We start from the raw sequence: 24,647 nt of genomic DNA, 5'->3' as shown, positions 1-24,647 counted from the left end.
AAAAGATGGCTCCATTCTCTTCAATGGCAAGAGGAAGATCAACATTTACAAAATCAGACTTTCTGATTTGAAAGAAAAAAATGTTAAACGTCTTATGTCTATTAATAAAGAGCAATGGATCTAGCATAGACGATTGGACCATGTTAGCATGAGAAGAGTCTCTCAGCTAAAAAAGCTTGATTTAGTCAGAGTCCTTCCAAATTTGAAGTTCTCTTCAGATGCTCTTTGTGAAGCATGTCAGGAAGGTAAGTTTTCAAAAACTTCTTTCAAAGCAAAGAATGTTGTTTCTACCTCTAGACCTTTGGAACTCTTTCATATTGACCTTTTTGGACCAGAGAAAATTGTTTCTGTCAGTGGCAAGAAGTATGGTTTAGTCATTGTTGATGACTACAGCAGATGGACATGGGTTAAGTTCTTAAGACAAAAGAATGAGTCACATTTTGTGTTCTCTACCTTCTGCTCACAAGTGCAAAATGAGAAGGATGTTAAAATTGTTAAAGTCAGAAGTGATCATGGTGAAGAGTTTGAAAATAAGCATTTTGAAAAACTCTTTGATGAGAATGACATTTCCCATGATTTCTCTTTCCCTAGAACTTCACAGCAAAATATGGTTGTAGAGAGGAAGAATAGGACTCTGCAGGAGATGGCCAAAACCATGATCAATGAGACTAACATGGCTAAACACTTATAGGATGAGGCAGTAAACATAACATGCTATATTCAGAATGTGATCTCTATAAAACCTATTTTGGTTAAGACTCCTTATGAATTGTGGAGGAACAGAAAATCCAATATTTTATGTTTTCATCCTTTTGGATGTGATTGTTTTATTTTGAACACTAAAGACAATCTGAACAAGTTTGATTCTAAGGCACAAAAGTGTTTAATGTTATAGAGTATATAACCCTGAAACACAAATTGTTGAAGAATCAATTCATGTTAGATTTGATGACAAGCTTGATCCTGAAAAGTCAAAGCTAGTTGAGAAGTTTGCATATCTAGAGATTACCCATTCATGTTATGAGGATAAAGAAGCTGCTGCTAAAGAATCTGAGACTAAAGACTCTGAAGTTGTTCAACCAGAAATTATTAAAGCCCAGACTCCTCTGAGAAATCACAGACAAATATCTTCACATTCTGAAGAATTAATTCTAGGTGCCAAGACTGAACCAGTCAGAACCTGGTCCTTATTCAAACCTTCTAAAGAGGTGCTTCTGGATTTGGCGTCCCTATAGAACCTACATCTGTTGATGAAGCACTTTTGGACACTGAGTGGATTTTGGCAATGCAAAAAGAACTAAACCAATTCTCCAGAAATGATGTTTGGGATCAAATATTTCTTCCACTACACTGATTTTGTGGCGCAAGGGCAGTACTATGGTACCATTTTGTCTACCACTCTCACTAACCCTTATACAAGAATACGGCTGGAATTTTAGAATTCCTATTATATCCTTTAACGGATTTTTCTATGCATATAAAGAAAACCTGGAAGAATGAAAAAAAGAACTTTCTGATACAACTCTCACACAAACATTTGCACAACAATCTTGATCTTAAATTTTTCATCTTTGTGGGAAAAGTTGTAAAGCAATGAACTTTTGTACATATATACTTGCTCTCAAACAATTTTGTGTTATTCATTGTATTTCATTTAAGTAATTTGCTTTCATAGAAGCAACTTTGTAAACACACATTTTGTATCTCAACTTTTAAGTTATTGTTCCTTAAAAGACTAGGGTATAGTCAGAGTTCTCAAGAAGACATTGACAGTAGGTCTTTGGGGTTTTAAGCAATTCTGTTATAGTGGATTAAGTCTTTGTGAGAAGGCAAAATTACATTGGCAGCTGGACTAGAGATAACTTCGTTAACAGTGAACCAGGATAAAAATATTATGTCTATTATTTTTATTCTAAGTTCTTTATTTTATTTGTCTTGGTTGATAATTTTTTTTTAAAAACCAAATTCAAACTCCTCCTTTCTTATGTTTTCTTAATATTCATGTTTATTTTTCTTATCTTTCTTTAGTCGTCATCCAAGTATTGCCTTAACCAACATTTTAAGCATGCCTCCAACTACTTGAAATTCCAATATACCTCTGGGCTAAAGCTCAATGGCTTCTTATTTCTCTAAAAAGACACTAAAACTTTGACAAACATGTTTGAAAAATCATCAAAAGGAAGAGGAAGATATAAAGTAATGTGCATAATGACTACTTAATCTATTTATATATGGTTGACCACTTATGCACACAAAATAAAATAATAGTTTTATAAGGGGTGGCCCCGAGCACGAGCAAGTGGGGCGGAAGCCCAGGGCCCCATAATTTTAGTGGCATCAAAATTTTATTTTATCCTTAATATAAAAATACTTGCTAGAATTTTATATTTGAAAAATACTGAATAAAAAAATTATAGGGGCACTACAATGTCAAAATTAATAAAAGAGTGTAATTTTCCATAAATAAAATATAAAGTAGAATAAAATCAATTAATTCTCCTAAAATAAAATCAATTAATATTATGATGAAAATCCCCTAAAAACAACACTATGGTGAAAATGCATCTCAACTCACGCAACTGAATCTTGAGTTTGCTGAAGAGTCTTTCCGAAATTACTATTTCTTATATATTGTAGATCAAACAATTGATTCACTTGATAGAAGATTTGAATAGTATAGCACATATGAAAATATTTTTGAATTCTTGTTTAGTATTGAAAGGCTTATATCATTATCTGGTAGAGACTTGAAAGCATGTTGTAAATATCGTGAAACTTGTTTAAAACATGACGATTCTCTTGATCTTGATGGTGGAATTTTGTTTGAAGAATTTAAAGTTATTAGAAAAGTTTTAACAATTGAATCAAAATCAAGCTATATGATATTGAGTTCTTTAAATACTTTTAATTGTTTTCCTAATGCACGCATAACTTATAGAATAATATTGACTATTCCTATCAGTGTTGCATCTGCTGAAAGAAGTTTTTCTGAATTAAAATTATTAAAATCTTATTTGAGATCTACTATGTCACAAGATAGATTAAATAGTCTTGAGATCTACATCACCCTTGCCAACTGAGCTACTTAATTTCTTTGGCTATTAATTGCATCAATGTGTATATGTTACATAGGTAATATTCAACCATATATTAAATCGAAAGTATTTTTTCAACCATAAGTATTATTCAACCCAAATTTATTATTCAACCATATATTAAAACTGAAAGTATTATTTCTATAAATAAATATAATTTTCAAATATATTATATTGAAACATTATTTAACAAACAATTTTAATATTTACTATTTAAATACTAAAAATAATAAAATAATCTTGTCAAAATAATAATAATAATAATAATAATAATAATAATAAATTGAAAATAATTGAAATATAATTTCAAATTAATTGAACGTAAATATAATAAACTGAAATATTTAAATATAATACTTTTACGTCTAATATATTAATTATTTTTAATTGAAATATTAAAAACAATTAAATTTTTTAGAGATAATAAATGTTATTTGAAAAATAATTAAAAAGTTAATAATGCTACAGTAAAATTAATTCCAGTTTAATTTTAGTTTATTATTATAGTACACTAAAAATTAATTAACGTTATTATATTAAACTGGAAATAAATATATTTTAATATTTTAATATTTATTCACTAAATAAAATTAATATTTCATTTATATATTTTAGTTTCTTAATATTTCATTTTATTTGAACGTAAATAAAATTAATATTAAATATATTAAACTAAAAAAGTAAATATAAATATATCTTATTAATGATTGAAAGTTAATATTAAATACATCTAATTAATATATCAATTTTATTATTTAATTAAATTTTTACGTTTTGCATTATACCATATAAATAGAAGTGGAGATTTTATTCCAATATAGTTTATAGCCTAGTGGTATAGTTATCTTTCAAATGAGGTAGGGAACCTGGGTTCAAGTCTCCCCTCTTGCTAATATAAAATGGTTGTATTCTTAATAATAATTTAATAATAATAATGATAATAATGATAATAAAAATTAATTTGGCCAAATGCGTGAAAATAAAAAAAATTTAAAAAATAATTAATATTTGAAAAATAAATAAATTTCAAAAAATAAAAAAATATAGTTGGCAGCCACGTCAACAATAAAAAATCAAAAAAATCCAACACAGCACGCCACATCATCATTTTTATTGACCAAATTCAATGAGGGGGCAAAATAGAGAAATCTACAAATGACAGGGACGAAATATGTTTTTATTGACCAAATTCAATGAGGGGGCAAAATAGAGAAATCTACAAATGACAGGGACGAAATATGTGTTTTTTTTTTACAGGGTTGTTTTTCGAATTCGCCCCAAATGGCAGGGAGCAAAATAGGGTTTAACCCTATATTTATTTTTAAAAATTATCCTTTTGTCCTTTAATTATTTATATTAATTATAATAGTTATTTCTTCAAAATAATTATTATAATTATTAAATTAATTATTAATATTTTAAATATTAAAATTAAAAAATATTAATAAATAAAATATTTAAAAAAAGTTACAAAATGTACAGGGCGTCAGAATAGCAACATGTAAATAAAAAATAAAATAAATAAGAGTATTTTAACATAGATTTATATTCTGACAAGAGATTACAAAGAGATGTCAGCTCAGAGTTTCCAGCGTTTGAAATGAAGGTAGGGGCTGAAAGAATTGATGAGTGGGAAGTGGCAACCATATCCATAAGATATTGGATTGAAATGGTGGTGATGGTGGGGGTAACAATTCAGGATCTTATTTATATATCATGTTGTGTTAAGGGCCACTTATAAATATTTATCTTCAATGGGACAGAGAGACAACAACTTTTTCCTTTTCATTTATTATTCTTCAGGTATTTCTTATCATTTATGAACATGTGGGCTCATTATTGCTTTCAATGTTTTTCTCATTTAAAATTGTAACTAGTAAAGGACCCGTGCGCCCGGGTCACGTAAAGTCGATATAAACAATAAATAAATATATAACGATGGTTAATAAATATATATATATATATATATATATATATATATATATATATATATATATATATATATAAAAGATACACAAATTAAAAATAAAAAACAATTGAAATTATAATTGTCAAATAAATATTAATTTAATCTAGTTAGAAATATATAATTTAGTAGAAAAAATAAATAAAATAATTAAGTAGTCATCTACCCGTGCGTTCGCACACATTATACAATATAGCTATAATCTATCGTGAGTAGTCATCTACCCGTGCGTTCGCACGTATTGCACAATATTATAAATAATAAATAAATATAATATATGTGATTATATTTATTTGATTTGGTAACAGGTACCAAACTTTTTTGTCCAAATTTTGTTTATTGTCACTCATACCCCTATCTTATTATAAGCATTTGAAATCTTTTTACTTATTTTAAATAAAAATTTCAATATATTTAATAGATTTATTTTTCCAAAAATATCAGTTATAGGTTAATATGTACATATAAAAAATAAAGGAAATAATTAAGCATTTATCTATCACAGTTGTAAATAAATATAATATAATGATTGTTAAAAATGTAAATAAAATATATACACATTAAGTAGCTTTGTCCCGTCGAAAAATGTATATTTGAGTAGAAAAATAAAGAAAATAATTAAGAAATCATTTACCCGTGCGTTCACACGGTTCATACAATGTCATTATAAATAGTAAATTAATATAATAGTGATGGTTAAAAATGTATATAAAATACAAAAAGAATTACAATTTTTTTATATAAGAAATTATGTATTCATCAATCATAATTGTCTCATGTTAAATGTAATTTTACAAATAGTTTCTGTCAATCGAAAAAGGTATGTTTTTCATAAGAAATCTATGTATTTATACATCATAATTGTATCATATTATTTTTGTAAAAAAAAATATATTAATAGCAATTTTTTAGTATAAATGTTAAATTTTATCATAAAAAATTGCTAACATTTTTTTGATAATGGAAGTTTATAATATCTTTTATTATACTTTAATAGTATCTTTAATTATAATTAATATATTATATATATTTTAAAAAATAACATAAAAAAATAAATAATATTTATACATAAAACTATATTTAGTATAATTATATAGTGTTATTGTTAGTAGTTTAGATTAATGAAGCAATAAATAAATATATAACGATTGTTAATAAATATATATAAAAGATACGCAAATTAAAGTGAAAAAACATTTGAAATTATAATTGTCATATAAATATTAATTTAATCTACTTAGAGTTATATACTTTAGTAAAAAAATAAAAAATAAATTAGTCATTTATCCGTGCGTTCGCATGCATCATACAATATCGTATAAATCTATCCTGAGTAGTATCTACCCGTGCGTTCGCACGGATAGCACAATGTTATAAATAATAAATAAATATAAGAAATTGTGTATTCATCAATCATAATTGTCTAATAAATGTAATTTTATAAGAAGTTTCAGCCCGTCGAAAATGTATGTTTTGCATAAGAAATTTATGTATTTATCAATCATAATTTTATCATGTTTTTTTATTATAAAAAAATAAATATTAGTAGCAATTTCTTTAGTATAAATGTTAACATTTTATCATAATTAACTCATTATAGTTAGAGAAGTAGAATAAATATTTTGTGTTGCGTTATATGCAAATTTCTCATATTTTTTAAATTTCTACTTAGAAAATGTTAATAATTGCAGATAAATAAAGCTAAATTCGATTAATTTATGGATTTACGTGGATCGAGTTAAACAGGGCGGTTTACCCCCACATACTCAACTCAAATTATATTTAGAGAAGTTTTTTATATAAAATAAAATAAACAAAGAAATAGTTTTATTTAATGGGAAGAAAAACCAAGAGTTAAACATTGTATGAAAAGTTTACTACACGCTAGTGACACATGCATGCTATAGGCCATCATTATTATGAATAGCCATCATTACTATAGATAATGGCTGGGTGGAATAACTTGCAATGAAAAAAGAAGAATTTATTGCAACCTATTTTCTTATGCAATTTAATTTTATCATTATTACCCAAGATTGGACAATTAAAAACGAAATATATTAACAAATTAGACTACAAAAGGAGTATTTTGAGATAATAAATTGGGCAAAACATCATGACAGTAAATATTCAATAATTAATTCATTATCTTATAAAAAATAATAATATTGTTAAATGAATTATTTTAAAATATAAATTATGGGATAAGTCAGTTTAAGGGACCAATTCAAATGTGAAGAGATACTTTCACAAATAAGATAATTATTTTAGAATTAAGAATACGGTTTTAAAATATGCACTATTATCCCTTAATATAAACACACATAAATTTTTTTATATATTTATATGGAGATTTATTATTGATTCATTTGATTTTTTCAATTTTAAAAATAAATTGGTAGAAAAATTTAGAACATTTATTATTATTTAATCTGATTTTACACATTTTTAATGATTCAAATGATACGATTTTATAATCTTAAAATTTTTTGAATCTCTTAAATTTTAGAAATATATATATATATATATATATATATATAATTATAAAAAAGTAATTTTTTTTATAATAAGATTAAAAAAACATCTATCATATGAACACAATTTAGATGTCTGCATTGTAATATTTTTTAATAAACAATTAGATATCACATCATGTATAGTTATAATTATATAGAAGAAGCGTGGAAGAGGTTTTGCAGTATTCCAAAGAAGATTGCACAATTCCAAAAAAAGTTTTTGGCGTGTAATAATGATGGAAAAAAATGGATAGTTGAAAGGTTACCATATATGGAATGAAACAATAAATAAATATAAAAGGCACAAAATAATACTAAATCCTTCTAAAAAATAAAAAGTATTAATATTTTTTAGTACAATAAAAATAAAAGCAAAACTACTTTTCTGATAAATCCAACCAACAAAAGGTGCTCATTTACAGATGAACTGTATGATACAAAATATGACATTTTTTATGAGATAAACAGAATAATAAAAAATGAATGTTGATAAATATACTACCAAATTCAAAGTGATCGTATGACATATTTTAATGGTATAAATTAATGATATAAATTTTTTGTGATCAATGATTTAATGATATAAATCCATAATGATCATAAAATATTATTTTAATGATATAAATTTTGATAAAACATCATTTATAAAAAAAAATATTAAAGAGAATGATAAATCCAATTAACCATTATTTATAGTGATCCTATAAAAAATCATAAGTTAATTTAAATTACTATAAAAATAATTAAGTACAGGTTACAATGAATTGATTGTGGAGAAAAGATGGAGTTGAAAATTGAAATAAAAAATAATGAAGTAGAAGAAAAATAGTGAAAGCACGGGAAATGAAGATTGCTTATACACACGGATAAGAAAAAAACGTATATGTTTTGATTTTTTATAAGAAATACAATTTTTTATTTCTATAATATATAGAATCAAAAGTAAGTTTATGTAGTTAAACTCAAATTGGACGGATTAATATATAAATATATATATATATATATATATATATATATATATATATATATATATATATATATATATATATATATATATATATAACTATTGTTTTAATTTTAGCTTATTACTATAATTTTCCTTCCTATTGTAGTGGTATTAAAAGTTTTATGAAACTTAATCACAAATAAAAGTGTATGTTGATGCTAAGAGAAAGGGTGACCAAATAATTGGTTGTTGATATCTTGGCTAAGAAGAAGCAATTTCTTATTTTATTTAAAAAGAAAGAGCAATTTTAAAGTGTTGCTAAGTAAATTAATTTAATATTTCACGTTTGAACAATAAAAAGCAACATTCTTTTGAAGTAGAAAGTTGCTTCCCATCAATACATCCATGTTAGGCAATGGCTTGGTTAGTGTGAAGTTTGAAATTGATTAGCTAGAATGTCGTGTAGCTTTTTGAAGGTATCAAACCGAAAATGTCAAAAAGTTGTGTGCATAGATAGCTTCTACCTTCTCCATCTCCAAGTGAAAGTGACTAATTTTTAACCTGGGGAACCGCTTTTTTAACAGGTCTGGTGGGTTTAGCAGACCTATGTAGTATAGTTGACCTGGGGAACCGCTTTTTTAACCATTGAAAGTGATTGATTTTTGACTCTATTACACTCCAATATACTTTTTTCTATGCTAAAAACATGAAAGATGGAAAATATGGCAATGCTGCCATTCCAGCTTGTCTTCTTGACAGTGACATGAATTTAATGTTATAGGGACTGTTGCAGGTAAAGTAAGCTAAAGCTGCTTTTCATAGAACATCACTTGAGTGCATATGGTTCGTCACTTTGAATGTTGAGTTTGTTTCATTGTGATGTATTGCCAGTGATATTAAAATCAGTCCATTTAAACGCATTCATATATTTATATGTATAATTTTTTCATTGTGGTGTTGCAGCAGTTGCATTACTTTAGCTAAGTATTCAATTAGGATTCTTATAATTTTTTAGTTAAAATTAAAACAACATGCTGCATGAAATGAAAGTATCTCAACTGCAGTTGTTAAATACATTAAACGAAATACATTTTTAACATAGTTTATAGTGTAAACCAACCGCATATATTATTTTTAATATAGTTAAACCATCTTCAGCTTACTTTTCCAAATATTTGTGTACTTTGATAAAGGGAAAGGATTTAACTAACAGCAACAAACTACATTCTGCAAGATGTCCTTCAAGTGGTAAATATATTGTCAATAGTCGCATCAAGCTTAATTTAATTGGAATCTCTTTACACCAACTATGTCAAAAAAAGCCTTTGAATCTCTTTATTTGTCTTTGTAAAACAACTTTTGATCTTGATTATGTAATCCAATTGGTCCTGACAACATTTTCTTCAAATCCCCTTCAACAAAAACCAATAAAACAAACTCAAAACACAATCAATAAAGTAACATATAAAAAACATTCTGAATCAAAATTTTTGAATTTGAATTAAAATTCTGGTCTCCATAATCATTTAAATATATAAAAATACTTTGAAAAGATTTGAAAGGATTTACTAAATGTGGCAAAAAGAACTGCAAATATTCTTAAGTTCAGCTCATGTAATTCAACTTAGTGCCAAAAAGAACTGCAAATATAACATTTTTTAGTTTGACAACGGAATGAGGTAGGAGTATTGAAAATCAAAACTTATAGATGGTTGGCACAAACATATATATATATTAGTTGAAGTATGATATATAAATATTCAAATTGAGGTGTGTTAGTGAGGGTCCAAAAAGGTTAAGATTAACTATGCTAAAGTAAATTAGAAGGACTTAGATATTTCAATATTTATGAACAAATGAATGGAGAAAGAACTTAATTGAAGTTTCAAAGAGTTCAAGTTTGTTCAACATAAGACCAAATATAAAAAAGTTCAAGTTTGAGTGAAGAAAACCAAAATCACTTTAAAAAAACCTAACTATGTTCATACTACAAAACATGAAACTAAAAAAGAACAAAAAGAGTAAGGGTTGAATGAAGTTACTTACAACACAATAATGGTGGTCACTTATATTCCATTCATTAGTGTATACAATGAAGCCATCTAAAGGATCTTTTCTTCTTGTTCTATCTACAGCTAAGGGAAGTGGTGAGTTTCCATATGATTTTGGTTCTTGTTCAGGTTCAGCAACAATTGCATCATATTGAGATAATGTTAGAGTGTTTGCATCATTTTGTTGACCTGGAAAAGAAAAGGTAAGGAAAAAATCAAAAAGTTTGTAGTGAAGCCATATCCAAAATCACTTCTTGTTCATTCATGTATTATGTCATTACTTTAAGGGATGCCAATATATGTCACATAGGGACCTTCTTGTGTAGCCAAGTTAGATGAAGTTTTTAGACAAATACAAAAGTGGTTAAGATATTTAAGACAAATAAACACCAATGATGGAAAGGCTTTACCGAAAGTAAGGGCTTCCAGTTTGCTTTACCTATGAAGTTTGTTCCAAACACCATGATTGCAATCTATGAAGTTAAAAAACATGAATGAGATATCTTTTAATTTGCTTTCTCTTCATATCAATTTTCAAGCATACATCTATAATATTTTCACAAACTAAATTTGTAGAGCCAAAGATGGAGAAATTTCACAGTAGAGCCAAAGACAACTACAAAAATGGAAGAACAATTAAATAATGAAATAGAAAAATAAAAATAAATAATAAGAAATTGAAAAATCAGTAAGGTATGTGATGAGATACCCTTAAATCAACAATAAGAAGAGATTGAAAAATTGAAACTCATGTAATTTGTTTGTTGTTGCAGGATCTGAGTGTTTTCTTCTTTCAAATACTCTACATCACACAGAGAAACAACAAAAATGAACAAAAAATGATGCAAAATGTAAAAACGAAATCAAGTCGTTACAAACCATGATAGAAACATACCTTATAATAAGCTTGCAAGGGATACGATTCACAGTGGTCAGAAATAAGCAATAAGACATGTTTTTTTATGGCAAAACCTAAAATCGAAAATCAAAACAATGAGGATTAGAAGCACAAACCCTGAAATCAATAGAGTCAAAGGAAAAGAGAAATAATCGCGTATAATCTGAAAGTGGTGGTTGTTGTTTGGTCCCGCGCAGCGGAGTGACAGTGTTGGCGGATGTGTGGTGGCCGTAAACAGGCGGTGGTTCAAGGGTTTGAAGGAAAAAGAGAGAGGAGTGAAAATGGAAGAAAGAAAGAAAGAAAGAAAGAAAGAAGGGTTAAGTTTTGTCTGAGAGAGAAAGAGAGGGAGAGGGAAAGAGATGAAAAATGTGTGTATTGGAATGAAGAAACGTGTAAAAATTGAAAAAGTGTTGAATTGGTTTTGCTGTAACCAAGAAGATTTGCACAATTCCAATACCTTTCCTCACGTTAGTATTAATGATGGAAAATAAAATGGACAATTGAAAGGGTATGCAATGATTAAGGAATATATATTTTTAATTAAAATATTAAAGAAGATCCAATTACCGTTGTGTCCCCGATTATCACCCTCAAATTGAAAGATTAGAGGGATATTGAAAGAATTTCATATGTATTGTACTTTATTATATTAAAAGTAGATTGGTAGGGTTTTTGTTATGTAACCAATAGTAAAAGAGAACCGTGTGATAACCACAAAGTGCAATACGTGAAAAGTAAAACAGTACTTATTTTAATTAAATAAAAAAATGCTACTATTTTACTGAGACAATTTTTATAGAATATGATTGGTATAAATTAATGAATAGAGAATTTATTCAATACAAAGCTAAAATTTATAGAATCTGATTGGTATATTTACTTAAAAGGTAAAAGAAAACCCTCAGAGCCAAAATCTTTAGTTTGATTTTTTTATAGAAAAATATCTGATCAAACCAAAAATAATCCATTTACATTTTTTACAAAAAATAAAATCAATTTAATTTGGTTTTTTATAAAATATTTTACAAAATTATTATCAAATAAAATAGATACAAATCATATTTAATTTTATTTGTTTGGATATTGGGTAATGAGTTTTAAATAGGTTAGAGCAAATACTCAAATCATTAGAGATTTATTTAAACTCAAATAGGAACAATCGCTAAATCAAAATCAATTTGAATAAGGACAAAATTTAGGTACAATTCTTTAGATATAGTTCTTATTATTTTTTAATGATAAATTAATTAGGCTGAATTATCATGATAAATTCAGTTCTAACTGTCTTTCCCTTATATAGCTTATATAACATGTAAGTTCTTGATTTAGTAGTTGATTTAGTAGTGGTTTAAATTGAGTTTAATATAATTGATAGTGTTAACTTCGTTTTTTGCCTAACAGATATGAACTAACGAATTTTTTTAAATTCAGAAAATCACAAAATATACCAGATTTATTAAAAATTCGGTAGTGTTAACTTCGTGTTTTTTATAGGTCTACCCGATATGAACTATCGGATTTTTTAATCTACCACCGGATTTTTTGAATTTTGTTACTTTATTTAGAGATATTAGTTTGAGATATAATAAATAATGACAACGGTGTTTTGGATATTATGAAAAATCGAGGGTGTCAAATACGAGTGGGGGATGCCAAGACAAAATCTCCAATTTCATGAAATATATTGGGCCTTTAACCTTTAAAGCCCATTATATTATTTTCAAATTGTTAGTAAAGTTCTTACATTGCTTGCAATATGAGAATTTACCTTGCCACTCCCAAAATTATACCTGACATTATCCAAAGCTATGTTTTTACCATTATACCCTTGCTTAAAGTCAGTATTTTTCAAAAAATACACGTTTTAATTAGAAATTTCGAAAAAATACTAGATTTTTAAAAATTTCCGCGAGTTTTTAATGGATTTTTCAAAATTTTCGGTATTTTTTACAAAAATAAAAACTGTGATACCGGAAATTTGAAATTAACTAAAATTTCCTGTACGATGTACCAGAAATTTCTAGTATTTTTTACAAAAAAAAAAAAAACTGTGATACCATAAATTTGAAAATTCTTTCGATATACTGAAAATTCTTTGTATCTCAACATTTTTCAACAAGGATAAATTGGATTAAAAAATATTGGGTGTCTAGGTAAAAAAAGGGGTGACAAGTTAATTTCTCTTGCAATAACATTGAAAATAATTAGAGATTTTTTCCTACCACCCATTAGCTATATTTGGCACCCCGTCTTACTTTTGTATTGACCAAATTACCATTCTCACTATTTATCTCTTATGGGCCAGTTTATGAAAAAAAATTATGAAGAAACTTTTCATAAAAATTTTAAATGAAAATTTAGTTTGAATAGTTATTTTTAAGATGTTATTTTAGATATTTTATCATTTTATTGAATTTTTTTTTAATATCAAAATTTCAAAAAATCACTTAATTTTGAAATTATTTTAAATAGATATTTATAAAAATCATTTTTAAAATACCACTTTTTGAAAAAATTGTGATATTATCTATGCTTTGGTCTTCAATGATGTTTGTTTTTGTTATAGGATATCAAAAGTAATGTTTCAATTTTTTAACGCTGAAACAAACATAATAGATAAAAAAATTCATTCCGAAAGAAGCTCACATATAGGGGTGGGAATAGGGCAGACCGGCCTACAGGGGCCTATAGCCTAGCCTACTTAAGGCCAGGCCAGGCCAGGCCTATTTGATAAAAAGGCTAGGCTTGGGCTTTTTTAAAAGCCTATTTAATAAAATAGGTCAAACCTAGGCTATTAAAAAAGCCTATAAAGCCTTGTAGGCCGACCTATATTTTCATATATATTAAAATTATTCTAAATAGGTTGGCCTAAATATGCATATATATTAGAAAAGTGTTAAATAGATCGGTCTATATATGCATATATATTAGAAAAAAAAGCTAAATAGGTCGGTCTAAATGTTCATATATATGCGGCCTATAAAGCTTCTTAAGTAATATGAATTAATTGAAAACATTAATAAGAAAGAGGCTTTTAAATAGGCTTTCAGGTCAGGCCAGACTTTTAAAAAGGTCAGGTCAGGCTGAAAAAACGAGCCTATAGTAGGCCATAGGCCAGACTCAGGCCTTGTAAGTTTATCTTAGGTCAGACCCAGGCCTTATAAAGCCTAGCCTAGCCTAGCCTATTCCCACCCTACTCACATATGTGAAAGTAGTAATAAAACTTGTGCATACGCACGGGTTCGATTCGGTTACACGAATTCTGATACATCATTTATTTTAAATAAAAATGTTAAAAAAGAAAGAAAAAAAGATAAATAATTGATTATTTCGTATATAAAAATATTCACATCAATAATATATTTTTTTCCGTATATCATTTTTAGATTAAAATATTTAATCATAAATATCATTTCTCGTATATAAAAATATTTAGATCAACAATAGATTTTATTCGATATACAGACTTCATTTTTGTTTAGGTATCATTTACAAAAATATTTGGATCAATAGTAAATTTCGTATATAAAAATATTTATATCAATAATAAATTTTGTCCCGTATACCATTTTTGAATAAAAATATTTGGGTCATAAATACCACTTTTCGTAAATAATAGATTTTTTTTTGTATAAAAATATTATTTTTGTTTAGGTGTCATTTACAAAAATATTTGGATCAATATTAAATTTTCGTATATTAAAATATTTAGATCAATAATATATTTGTTCCCGTATACCATTTTTTGATCAAAAATATTTGATCAAAAATATCATTTCTCGTATAGAAAAATATTTAGATCAATAATAGATTTTTTTTCGTATACAGACTTCATTTTTGTTTAGGTATCATTTACAAAAATATTTGGATCAATAGTAAATTTCGTATATAAAAATATTTACATCAATAGTAGATTTTTCCCCGTATACCATTTTTGAATAAAAAATATTTGGATCATAAATAACATTTTTCGTAAATAATAATATAATATTTGGATCAATATTAAATTTTTGTATAAAAAATTATTTAGATCCATAATAGATTTTTTTCGTATACTATTTTTGGATCAAAAATATTTGATCATAAATATCATTTCTCGTATATAAAAATATTTAGATCAATAATAGATTTTTTTCCCGTATACAGACCTCATTTTTTTTAGGCATCATTTACAAAAATATTTGAATCAATATAAAATTTTGCATATAAAAAATTTAGATCAATAGTAGATTATTTTCTCGTATACCATTTTAGAATACAAATATTTGGATCCTAAATATTTTTTTCGTAAATAATTGATTTTTTCCATATACAAATATTTTTTTTAGGTGTCATTTACAAAAATATTTGGATCAATATCAAAATTTCGGATATAAAACTATTTAGATCAATAATAGTTTTTTTGGCCTATTCCATTTTTGATTAAAAAATATTTGAATCATAAATAACATTTTTCGTATATAAAAATATTTAGATCAATAATAGATTTTTTCCCCGTATACAAACTTCATTTTTTGTTTAGGTATCATTTACAAAAATATTTGGATCAATAGTAAATTTCGTAAATAAAAATATTTACATCAATAGTAGAATTTTTCCCGTATACCATTTTTGAATAAAAAATATTTGGATCATAAATAATATTTTTCGTAAATAATAATACAAATATTATTTTTATTTAGGTATCATTTACAAAAATATCTGGATGAATATTAAATTTTCGTATACAAAAATATTTAGATCCATAATAGATTTCTTTTCGTATACCATTTTTGGATCAAAAATATTTGATCATAAATATCATTTCTCGTATATAAAAATATTTAGATGAATAATAGATTTTTTTCCGTATACAAACCTCATTTTTGTTTAGGTATCATTTACAAAAATATTTGAATCAATATAAAATTTTGTATATAAAAATATTTAGATGTAGATTATTTTCTCGTATACCATTTTGCAATAAAAATATTTGGATCATAAATATTTTTTCGTAAATAATAGATTTTTTTCCATATACAAATATTATTTTTTTTAGGTGTCATTTACAAAAATATTTGAATCAATATCAAAATTTCGTATATAAAAATCTTTAGATCAATAATAGATTTTTTGGCCTATTCTATTTTTGAATAAAAGTTATTTGGATCATAAATAACATTTTTCGTATATAAAAATATTTAGATCAGTAATTGATTTTTTTTCCTTATACAAACTTCATTTTTGTTTATGTATCATTTACAAAAATATTTGGATCAATATTATTTCGTATATAAAAAAAATTTATGAAGAAACTTTTCATAAAAGTTTCAAATTAAAATTTAGTTTGAATAGTTATTTTTAAAATGTTATTTTAGATATTTCATCATTTTATTGAATTTTTTTTAATATCAAAATTTCAAAAATCACTAATTTTAAAGTTATTTTAAATAAATATTTATAAAATTCATTTTTAAAATATCACTTTTTAAAAAAATTGTGATATTATTTATGTTTTGGTCTTCAAAGATGTTTGTTTTTGTTATAGGATATCAAAAGTAATGTTTCAATTTAGAAAAGACAAATATAAAAAACTTATAATATTTTAAAAAAACAGTTTTATAAAATTAATTTTAGAAAATACAAAAAAAATTATTTCTTAAAGCTGAAACAAACATAATAGATAAAAAAAGTTCATTCCGAAAGAAGCTCACATATGTGAAATTACATTGCAACACTATCGAAACACGGGAAGGTTAGTAAGTGAAATCAAATTTCATTATTTTTTTGCAATTATTTTAGAAAAATACTCATCTTACCCACCCCTAAGGGTGCGCCCCCACACCTAAAATAATACCAACTCTCATATTTCAGCCCGATTTTTGCCGCCATTATTTTCAATTTACTTTAAAAGTTCTTTAAAATACTAGTTTACATAAAAAGTTTATAGATTATCCAAATTATTTTTATTTTTGTTTATAAAAATAACTTTTAAATAAATGCTTTTAATCTAAATACAAATTTTACTTTGGATTGGTGTACCCATAACCACGAGTTAATACTTTTTAGAAAAAGTTTAATTTGTACCCTTATACCTCTATAATTCAAAAAAAAAAATATATCAATTTTACTCTTTAATATTTTTAAACATTTTACCATTTGACTTATTATTATTTATAAAAAATTAAATAATTGCATACCGAAACACTTTTGAAAAGTATTCTGGTAAAGAAATTATCATACCGAAACACTTTCTGAAAGTGTTTCGATATAAAATTATTTTTGAATTTTTGTAAAACAAATATTATCCAATTGGAATATTTTTGAAGGTGTTATGGTAAAGAATTGTTATACTATAACACTTTTTAAAAGTGTTTCGATATGAAGATGAATATTATTTAACCGAAACACGTTTTAAAAGTGTTGAAAGTGTTCTGTTAAAAAAATTGTCATACTGAAACACTTTAACCCCTTCAAAGAAGTGTTATAATATGATAATATTTTTATCAAAATACTTTTTAAAAGTGTTTTGGTAAAGAAATTGTCATATCAGAATATTTTAACACTTTTAAAAAGTGTTCTGATATGAGAATTTTTTTACTAAAATACTTTTTAAAAGTGTTCCGATATGCATGTATGTGTTGGAGGTAGAATTTTCTCATTTGTTTATAAGTTATAAAAAGTGAAATGATAAAATAATTAAAAATAAAAAATAAAATTGGTTTTTAAAAAAATTGTAGGACTATAATGCTAATGGTAAGGTTACAAAGTAACATTATTTTCCAACACCTTCCTTTTCCACTCTAGTTTGTATAAAGAAATTTGACAAAGTCCATTTAGTTCCTTGTTCTTTCTTTAACTTTCCTTTACTAACTAGCAATCTATTAAAAGAAAATAAAAGAAACGAAACTGAAAATGAGCTAAATTAGTGTACTACTAGGCCAATACTCAATAGCAATAACGAAAGAAGTACCAATATTTTAAACTCAAAGAAAATGAGAGAAAAAGAGGACTACTATTGGCACCCCATTTTTAAACAAACTTCATATAGCCTTTCCATATTTTATTTTCACAAAATAAGTGTATCACTAGGCCTAAAGCAATATTAAAAGAACAATTTCTTTATAGACGTTTTGGTTTCTTAGGAACCCGCAGTGAAATTCCAAAAATGTTCATATATTTCAGAAGTGTATCTCCGAAGTCAATGGTAGTGTATAGTTGATAAAAATAGGATTTTGAATGGGTAAGGGCAAGAAATGAGTTTCTGCAGAAATGGAGGTCTGCAGGTGTTTTCGAAAGTGCACTTCCGAAATCACCTCTCTAGCCAGTTTTGAAAATGCACTTCCAAAATGGAGTCTGAACTGAATTTTTTTATTTTCTAAATTGTTTCAAGTCTTACCGGTTTCAATGTTTTCAAGAAAATGTCAAGAAACCAGGCACGACTTAGACAGGGTAAGGAGACTTAGAAGGTATCGGCTCGACGCGAGCGAGCTGCATAGCTAGCAGCGACACGGGGACAGGGTCGAGTACGAGTACCCGTCCAAATGGATGAGGCGGTGCCTTCAAGTTCCTCATCTAGATCGAGGAGTCGAATGGCTCGGGCGTCTTCTTCCCGTAAGGATGAGGAGGAGGAGGAGGAGATACCCGATGTTCACCCTGAGCACGGGGAAGATGATGCGGAGGAGGAGGGCTACCCGGGAGCGCCTACAGACACTTCTGTATTGATTTACTACCATGACCACGTCGCTCGACGTGTTTGGGAGGGAGAGGTGGTTTTTTTTTTAATTACACTTTATAATTTAACTGTTTTTTATTTAGGTTTTTCTTCCACTTTCTCCTAACGGTCTAACTAAAAATGTTTTTTAATTTTGTTTTTCTTGTGACAGAAACGACCGACCATAAAATCCGTGAACCATGCGCGGAAAATATTTGATTTGTTTAAACCACATGCTCAGTGGTTTAATGACTTTGTAGCTGGGAGCAGGCTTGGCGGGTTATGCATGACCGGATATAGTATTATCAACCACGACATGCAGGGGGCTTTTGTCGAGTGGTGGCACAAGAAGACGTCTTATTTCCACTTTCCTGTTGGGGAGTTGACGATCACCTTACACGATGTGGCCTGTCTGCTCCACCTACCGATCAGAGGGAGGTTACTGGACCATTCCCGGATACAGAGGGTTGAGGCCATAGAGTGGATGATGGACTATCTAGGTATGGATCCATACATGGCAGATTATGAGTGCAGAGCGACGAGTGCGCATATCTGGTTTTCCAGCTTGAATGAGCTTTATGAGAACCACTTGGTGGCGGCAATGGAGTCCAAGCAGGAGGGTGACGGGCTTTTTACTGAGTATCATTGTGCTTGCGCTCTGCGGTGTTGGTTCATGTTCTTGGTAGGCACTACACTCTCTATGGACAAAAGTGCAACCTATGTCGACATAACGTATCTTTGATACTTTATCGATCTGACTACAATTGACCAGTGGAATTAGGGGGCAGCCATTCTGGTATACCTATACCAAAAGTTGAATGAAGCCTCCAACTGGAGGACCAGACAGTTGACTGGATCTTGCACACTCCTTACGGTACGTTTCTTTTTAATTATTTCACATTTAATTACGGTTCATATTTTTTTCAACATATTATCGTATCGTATTTGTGTTTCAGGGCTGGATCATCTCATACTTCCACCGCATCCACGGCTTTGACATTGATCCTGTGTACGATGACGCCATGCCCAGGACCGCACGATACGTCCTCCAAAGGGGGAATAACAAGGTGGGCCCATATCACGTGTATCTCGATCGCACTATTCACGGTGACATCCGTTGGACGTCCTTCACTAATTACTGTGATGTTGTTCCATTCGACCGCATCACATTATATTCTAGATGGTTGGCATGTGGGATCAACACCATGGTCAGGTATCTGGAAGAGCGGTGCATGAGGCAGTTTGGACGTGTGCAGATGATACAGATGTCTCCGTTTGAGGCTGCTTCGGACACCGTTACCCGAGTGGTCCTCACTGCTATATTTGAGGATTGGGCGCATCATTTGGTTCCTGAGGAGTATCGGCGTATGGTGGCCACCCAGAGCTTGCACTGTGTAGATGGATACGTGACATGGTTTTATCGGGTGTCACATCCTTTGATGACACCCGATGCTCCCGGAGATCCATCTAGGGCAGCACATGAGGAGATCTTGGAGAACCAGCAGACCGAGGATGACCATGTCAGTGATCTCCTGCCGGTATGCCAGCGGATACAGATGCTTGGGCAGGATGCATTGGACAGAGGTATCATTGAATAGGGCAGTCCAGAGGCAGTTGCCATTGTGGAGAGGATGGTCAGTGACATGGCCGATGCGACGACGTATAGGAGGAAGAGGAGGTCCTAGAGAGTTAGGATTACGCATACGCAGTAGTAGTTGTCTATTTATGTTTTATTCATGACATTTTGTTGGATTGTAATATTTTTACATTTTCTACTTTTCTGAACAACTACCATTGATTAATATAGCTGTATTTATTATAGTTTACGTGTTATCTGATTTTATTTTGCAACTTTGTCGATTAATGTAAAATATGAGATTAATCATTGTTTTGTAAAAAAAAAAACTGAGAGCATATTTCGGAGATGCATCTCCGAAATTGGTCAAAGGGTGTTTTCGGAGATGCATCTCTGAAATAATGAAAAATGTGAAAATGGGTGTTTTCGGAGATATATCTCCGAAATAATGAAAAATATGAAAATAGGTGTTTTGGAAATGCATCTCCGAAATAAAAGAGTATTTTAAGATTTTTAATAGGGGTCCTCACTCCATAGGGATTTATAAAGAAATTGTCTATTAAAAATTTTCAATATTTTAAACTCAAAGAAAATGAGAGAAAAGATGGTTACTATTGACACCCCATTTTTTCGAATACACTTCATGTAGTCTTTCCATATTTTTTTCTCTCACAAAATATTCATATTTATAAGTTAACTTGTTGAACTACTGACCAACATCATGATTTTAAATTTAAATATTGGCCAAGCCCTATATTTCTTGTTTAAATAAAATTTATAAGACCTGAAGAATTTTGATAAAATTCAATAAAAAAAGTAAAGAAAAAATATAATCAAAGAGAGTGAAAAGTAGAAACATTCAAAGTAATCAAAGTGGAAAGGTATTCCTATATTGTTTTTTATTCATATTAGTCATAAGTTTCACTTTTATGTGTAGAATATATGAACAAAATATGTCACAGAAATTCAATCATATTACACAAAAGATTATTTTTTTATAAAAATTCACATTTACATACACAATTAGTTTAGCGCATGAAGAACAAAGTAAATACAATAGAGAATGGTTCTAAAGTAAAAAAATTTAAACTGGGATAAAAAATGATAAACCTAAGAGAAACATTACAACCATTTTCAACTTTCAACCAACAAGAGACCTCTTGTGTCTTTTCATAATATAACAAATGTGAGAAATAGTTTCACATTGGATAAGAATGTGGTGACTTAAGCATTTATAAGTGGGAGAACTCATTCACCTAGGGCTGGACAAAATAACCGGACCCACCCAAAACCGTCAAAACCGTGTGTAAGTTTGGGCATGCGGACGGGTCGGTTCGAATTGTCGGGTTGATGGGTAAGTATTTTCCGGTTTTAAATGGCTTCCCTCGGTCGAAATTGGATAACAAAAATAAATTCATGTGAAACCGAAACCGTCCGAATTGATGTCAATAGTAACAATTTTTTATTATAGCTCACAATGAAATGATGGAACGTTACAGTACCAGCAACAATAATCATTATTTTTTTCTTGGAAAGTGCATAGCTTTAATTATTTTTATACTTTATTCTGATATCTCCCATTCTTATCAGAACTACAGTAGCATTTGAAGACTCCTTGTAAATATCTCTCATTCTTCTTCTCTATTCTTCTTCTGTGTAAAAAAAGTGAAAGTCTTCCATGAATTTCTATACTTTTCAAGAAAGAAAAACAAAAACCTTTCTTTAAGGGTGCTGACAGTCTAAATATTGCAATATATTTGACTCTTTTTTTCTTCTATTTTTCCATTTCAATTCAGTTTAAACTTCATCATGATTGTATTCAATAGTAACGACATCTTCTTTTTCTTACCTATTTTTCTTCAACCCGTTTAACCCAAACCGAGAAATCCGTTACCCGTAAAACCCGTCATCCGAGCTAACCGAACGCCCAAACAGTCGGAGATGGGTTGAAGTTTTACCGCCGATGGTCTTCGTCGGATGTGGTTTTCCGGTCCGGAACCGACCGATTCCGACCGTTGTCCACCCCTACATTCACCTATTATTTTAAGATTTTTTATGGACTAATGGTGTGTCTCCCACAAAGGTGTGTTGCTCAAAGGAAATTTTCACAAAGTAAGAATCTTCCTCGCTCGATCCTCCCCCGATTGTTGCGATATCAAATGGTATCATAAACCTTTGGTTCGAGAAAGGGACCAACTTATTTGTATAAAAAATGTACCCCACGTGGACAAGGGTAAGTGTCCCGCATGTGGGTTAAGAGTGTCCTGTTGAAAGAGTTTCAACGGCGGTACAATTGTATATCGAAGAAAGAGCTTCCACTTGTGGGGGAACATTGTGGACTCACACTTGAAGAGAAGTGTTGAGAATTTAACAAGTGTGAGAAATAGTCCCACATTGGATAAGAATGTGGTGACTTGAGCATTTATAAGTGAGAGAACCCACTCACCTATTATCTTAAGGTTTTAGGTGGACAAGTGGTGTGTTACCCACAAAGGTATGTTGCTTAAAGGAAAGTCTCACAAAGTAAGAATGTTCCTCGCTCAATCCTCCCCAATTGTTGCCCTATTAGTGTCACGCCATCGATGTAGTACATCTTCAGAAATAGTGAAGGCAGAGACATGACATAATTCTGGTTCTTCCTTGTTAGTGAGTTCCTCTTACTTTAAAACCCTCTTTCTAATGTCAATGTAGGTTCATTTATAGACAATCTTCAACTTAGGTGTTGTTCCCTTCTTTTAGTTTTGGACATTGTGATTGTTTATTGGTTTCATCCTAAGAAATAAAGAATATTTATTTGTCTTCTAGTACGAGTACTAGGATGCTCCATAACACATGGAGGATATCACGATTTGTACGAGTGAGAATCCTCTCCATTTGCTCTCTCCATTTTTCTCCATTTGGTCTCTCCATTTTTCCACTCCATTACTATAGTTTTAGACATTTGTATTGTATAAAAAATAAATTGATACATCAAATGTCACATTATTATATTTATATTCTTAAAACTTTGATAATGTACAAAATAGAGAAGGAAGAAAATGGAGAGAATATTGACTCGATTTGTACGTAGCAAACCTGCGTCAACTAAGGGGCGACTTGTGACTACGCTTGCAACTAATATTTTAAGTTTTTTCTCTAGCGCTCATCCCCGCTTTTTTTTCCTTTATGACTCTACCTTTGATGTTTTCCTTGTGGCTCTTTTACGTGAGCCCTTTGTTCTCTAATCACATCCCAATCCAGCTTCTTTCAACTAAAAGCTTATTGGCATTAATCATATGACATTCTCGTGCCAGAATATTTCAACAAGGTTACTCCAACACATTAAGAACAAAGTAAAACCAAAAAAAAAAGAGCATCTAGTGTGATCATTACTAGCTAAAATAAATTTCTAGATAATATGATAAAATAAACCAAACTTAATTAGTAATATTTAAATCAATAATCCAAACAATAAGGGTTTAAATATCTCATAATAAATAAGTTATCAAACCTAAAACTTGACTTATTAATTTTTCCCAGGTGATGTGACATGATAGATAAAATAAACTACCAGAGATACTTTAAGATTAGCAGCACGTTTCAACAATATAAATTTCTTTTTTCATGGAATGTATTAAAAAATTGCTACAACTCAACCTTGCATAGCATTTCCTATGTGTGTGACTACAATTCATGAAAGTGTCATTTCAGAAGACATCTTTAAAGATAAATATTCTAACTCTTAGCTTGTTTTCATTATTTTATGGTCTAAGACTCACTCTAGGCTTCAATAGGGGGGTAACTAATTCATTCAACTTGAGGCTTTTTGTTTCACTTTGAACTTGAGAATTCTACTTTCACCACTTTATTTTCTTTTTATTAGATATTCCACCTTTTTATCTAATAGAATCTCATTGGTAATGAATC

At 28.5% G+C, this 24,647-nt stretch overlaps 2 protein-coding genes and 1 long non-coding RNA gene across 4 annotated transcripts; 2 read left to right on the top strand and 1 right to left on the bottom strand.

Annotated features, from left to right (window-relative positions):
* Nucleotides 1-9,559: 9,559 nt before the first annotated feature.
* Nucleotides 9,560-11,893, bottom strand: LOC131640477 (uncharacterized). 2 transcript variants are annotated; one of them, XR_009295261.1, is made up of 5 exons: nt 11,470-11,893; nt 11,284-11,376; nt 10,985-11,047; nt 10,570-10,763; nt 9,560-9,935 (listed from the first exon to the last, which is right to left on the bottom strand). It is a non-coding gene; the product is annotated as an uncharacterized LOC131640477 (long non-coding RNA). The 2 variants fall into 2 exon arrangements; XR_009295262.1 differs by having other exon boundaries at nt 11,014-11,047.
* A 7,102-nt stretch (nt 11,894-18,995) lies between these two features.
* LOC131640476 (protein MAIN-LIKE 1-like) lies at nt 18,996-19,907 on the top strand. The gene is made up of 2 exons (XM_058910864.1): nt 18,996-19,169; nt 19,338-19,907. Exons 1-2 carry the CDS (start codon nt 18,996-18,998, stop codon nt 19,905-19,907), a joined length of 744 nt encoding a protein of 247 aa, XP_058766847.1.
* A 280-nt stretch (nt 19,908-20,187) lies between these two features.
* LOC131640475 (uncharacterized) lies at nt 20,188-20,763 on the top strand. Its single transcript, XM_058910863.1, has one exon. It carries the CDS (start codon nt 20,188-20,190, stop codon nt 20,761-20,763), a length of 576 nt encoding a protein of 191 aa, XP_058766846.1.
* Nucleotides 20,764-24,647: the final 3,884 nt, after the last annotated feature.

The sequence above is a fragment of the Vicia villosa genome, unplaced genomic scaffold, assembly GCF_029867415.1.
Source record: "Vicia villosa cultivar HV-30 ecotype Madison, WI unplaced genomic scaffold, Vvil1.0 ctg.003157F_1_1, whole genome shotgun sequence".
Classification (NCBI taxonomy): Eukaryota; Viridiplantae; Streptophyta; class Magnoliopsida; order Fabales; family Fabaceae; genus Vicia; species Vicia villosa.
This window is presented reverse-complemented; position numbering and strand designations above follow the sequence as displayed.

Bases quoted from the DNA above. Each gene is read 5' to 3' on its own strand.
- LOC131640475 (XM_058910863.1), top strand. From the start codon at position 20,188: ATGCCCAGGACCGCACGATACGTCCTCCAAAGGGGGAATAACAAGGTG.
- LOC131640476 (XM_058910864.1), top strand. From the start codon at position 18,996: ATGGATGAGGCGGTGCCTTCAAGTTCCTCATCTAGATCGAGGAGTCGA. The intron at 19,170-19,337 runs GTATTGATTTAC...TTCTTGTGACAG, and splicing joins GAGCGCCTACAGACACTTCT to AAACGACCGACCATAAAATC.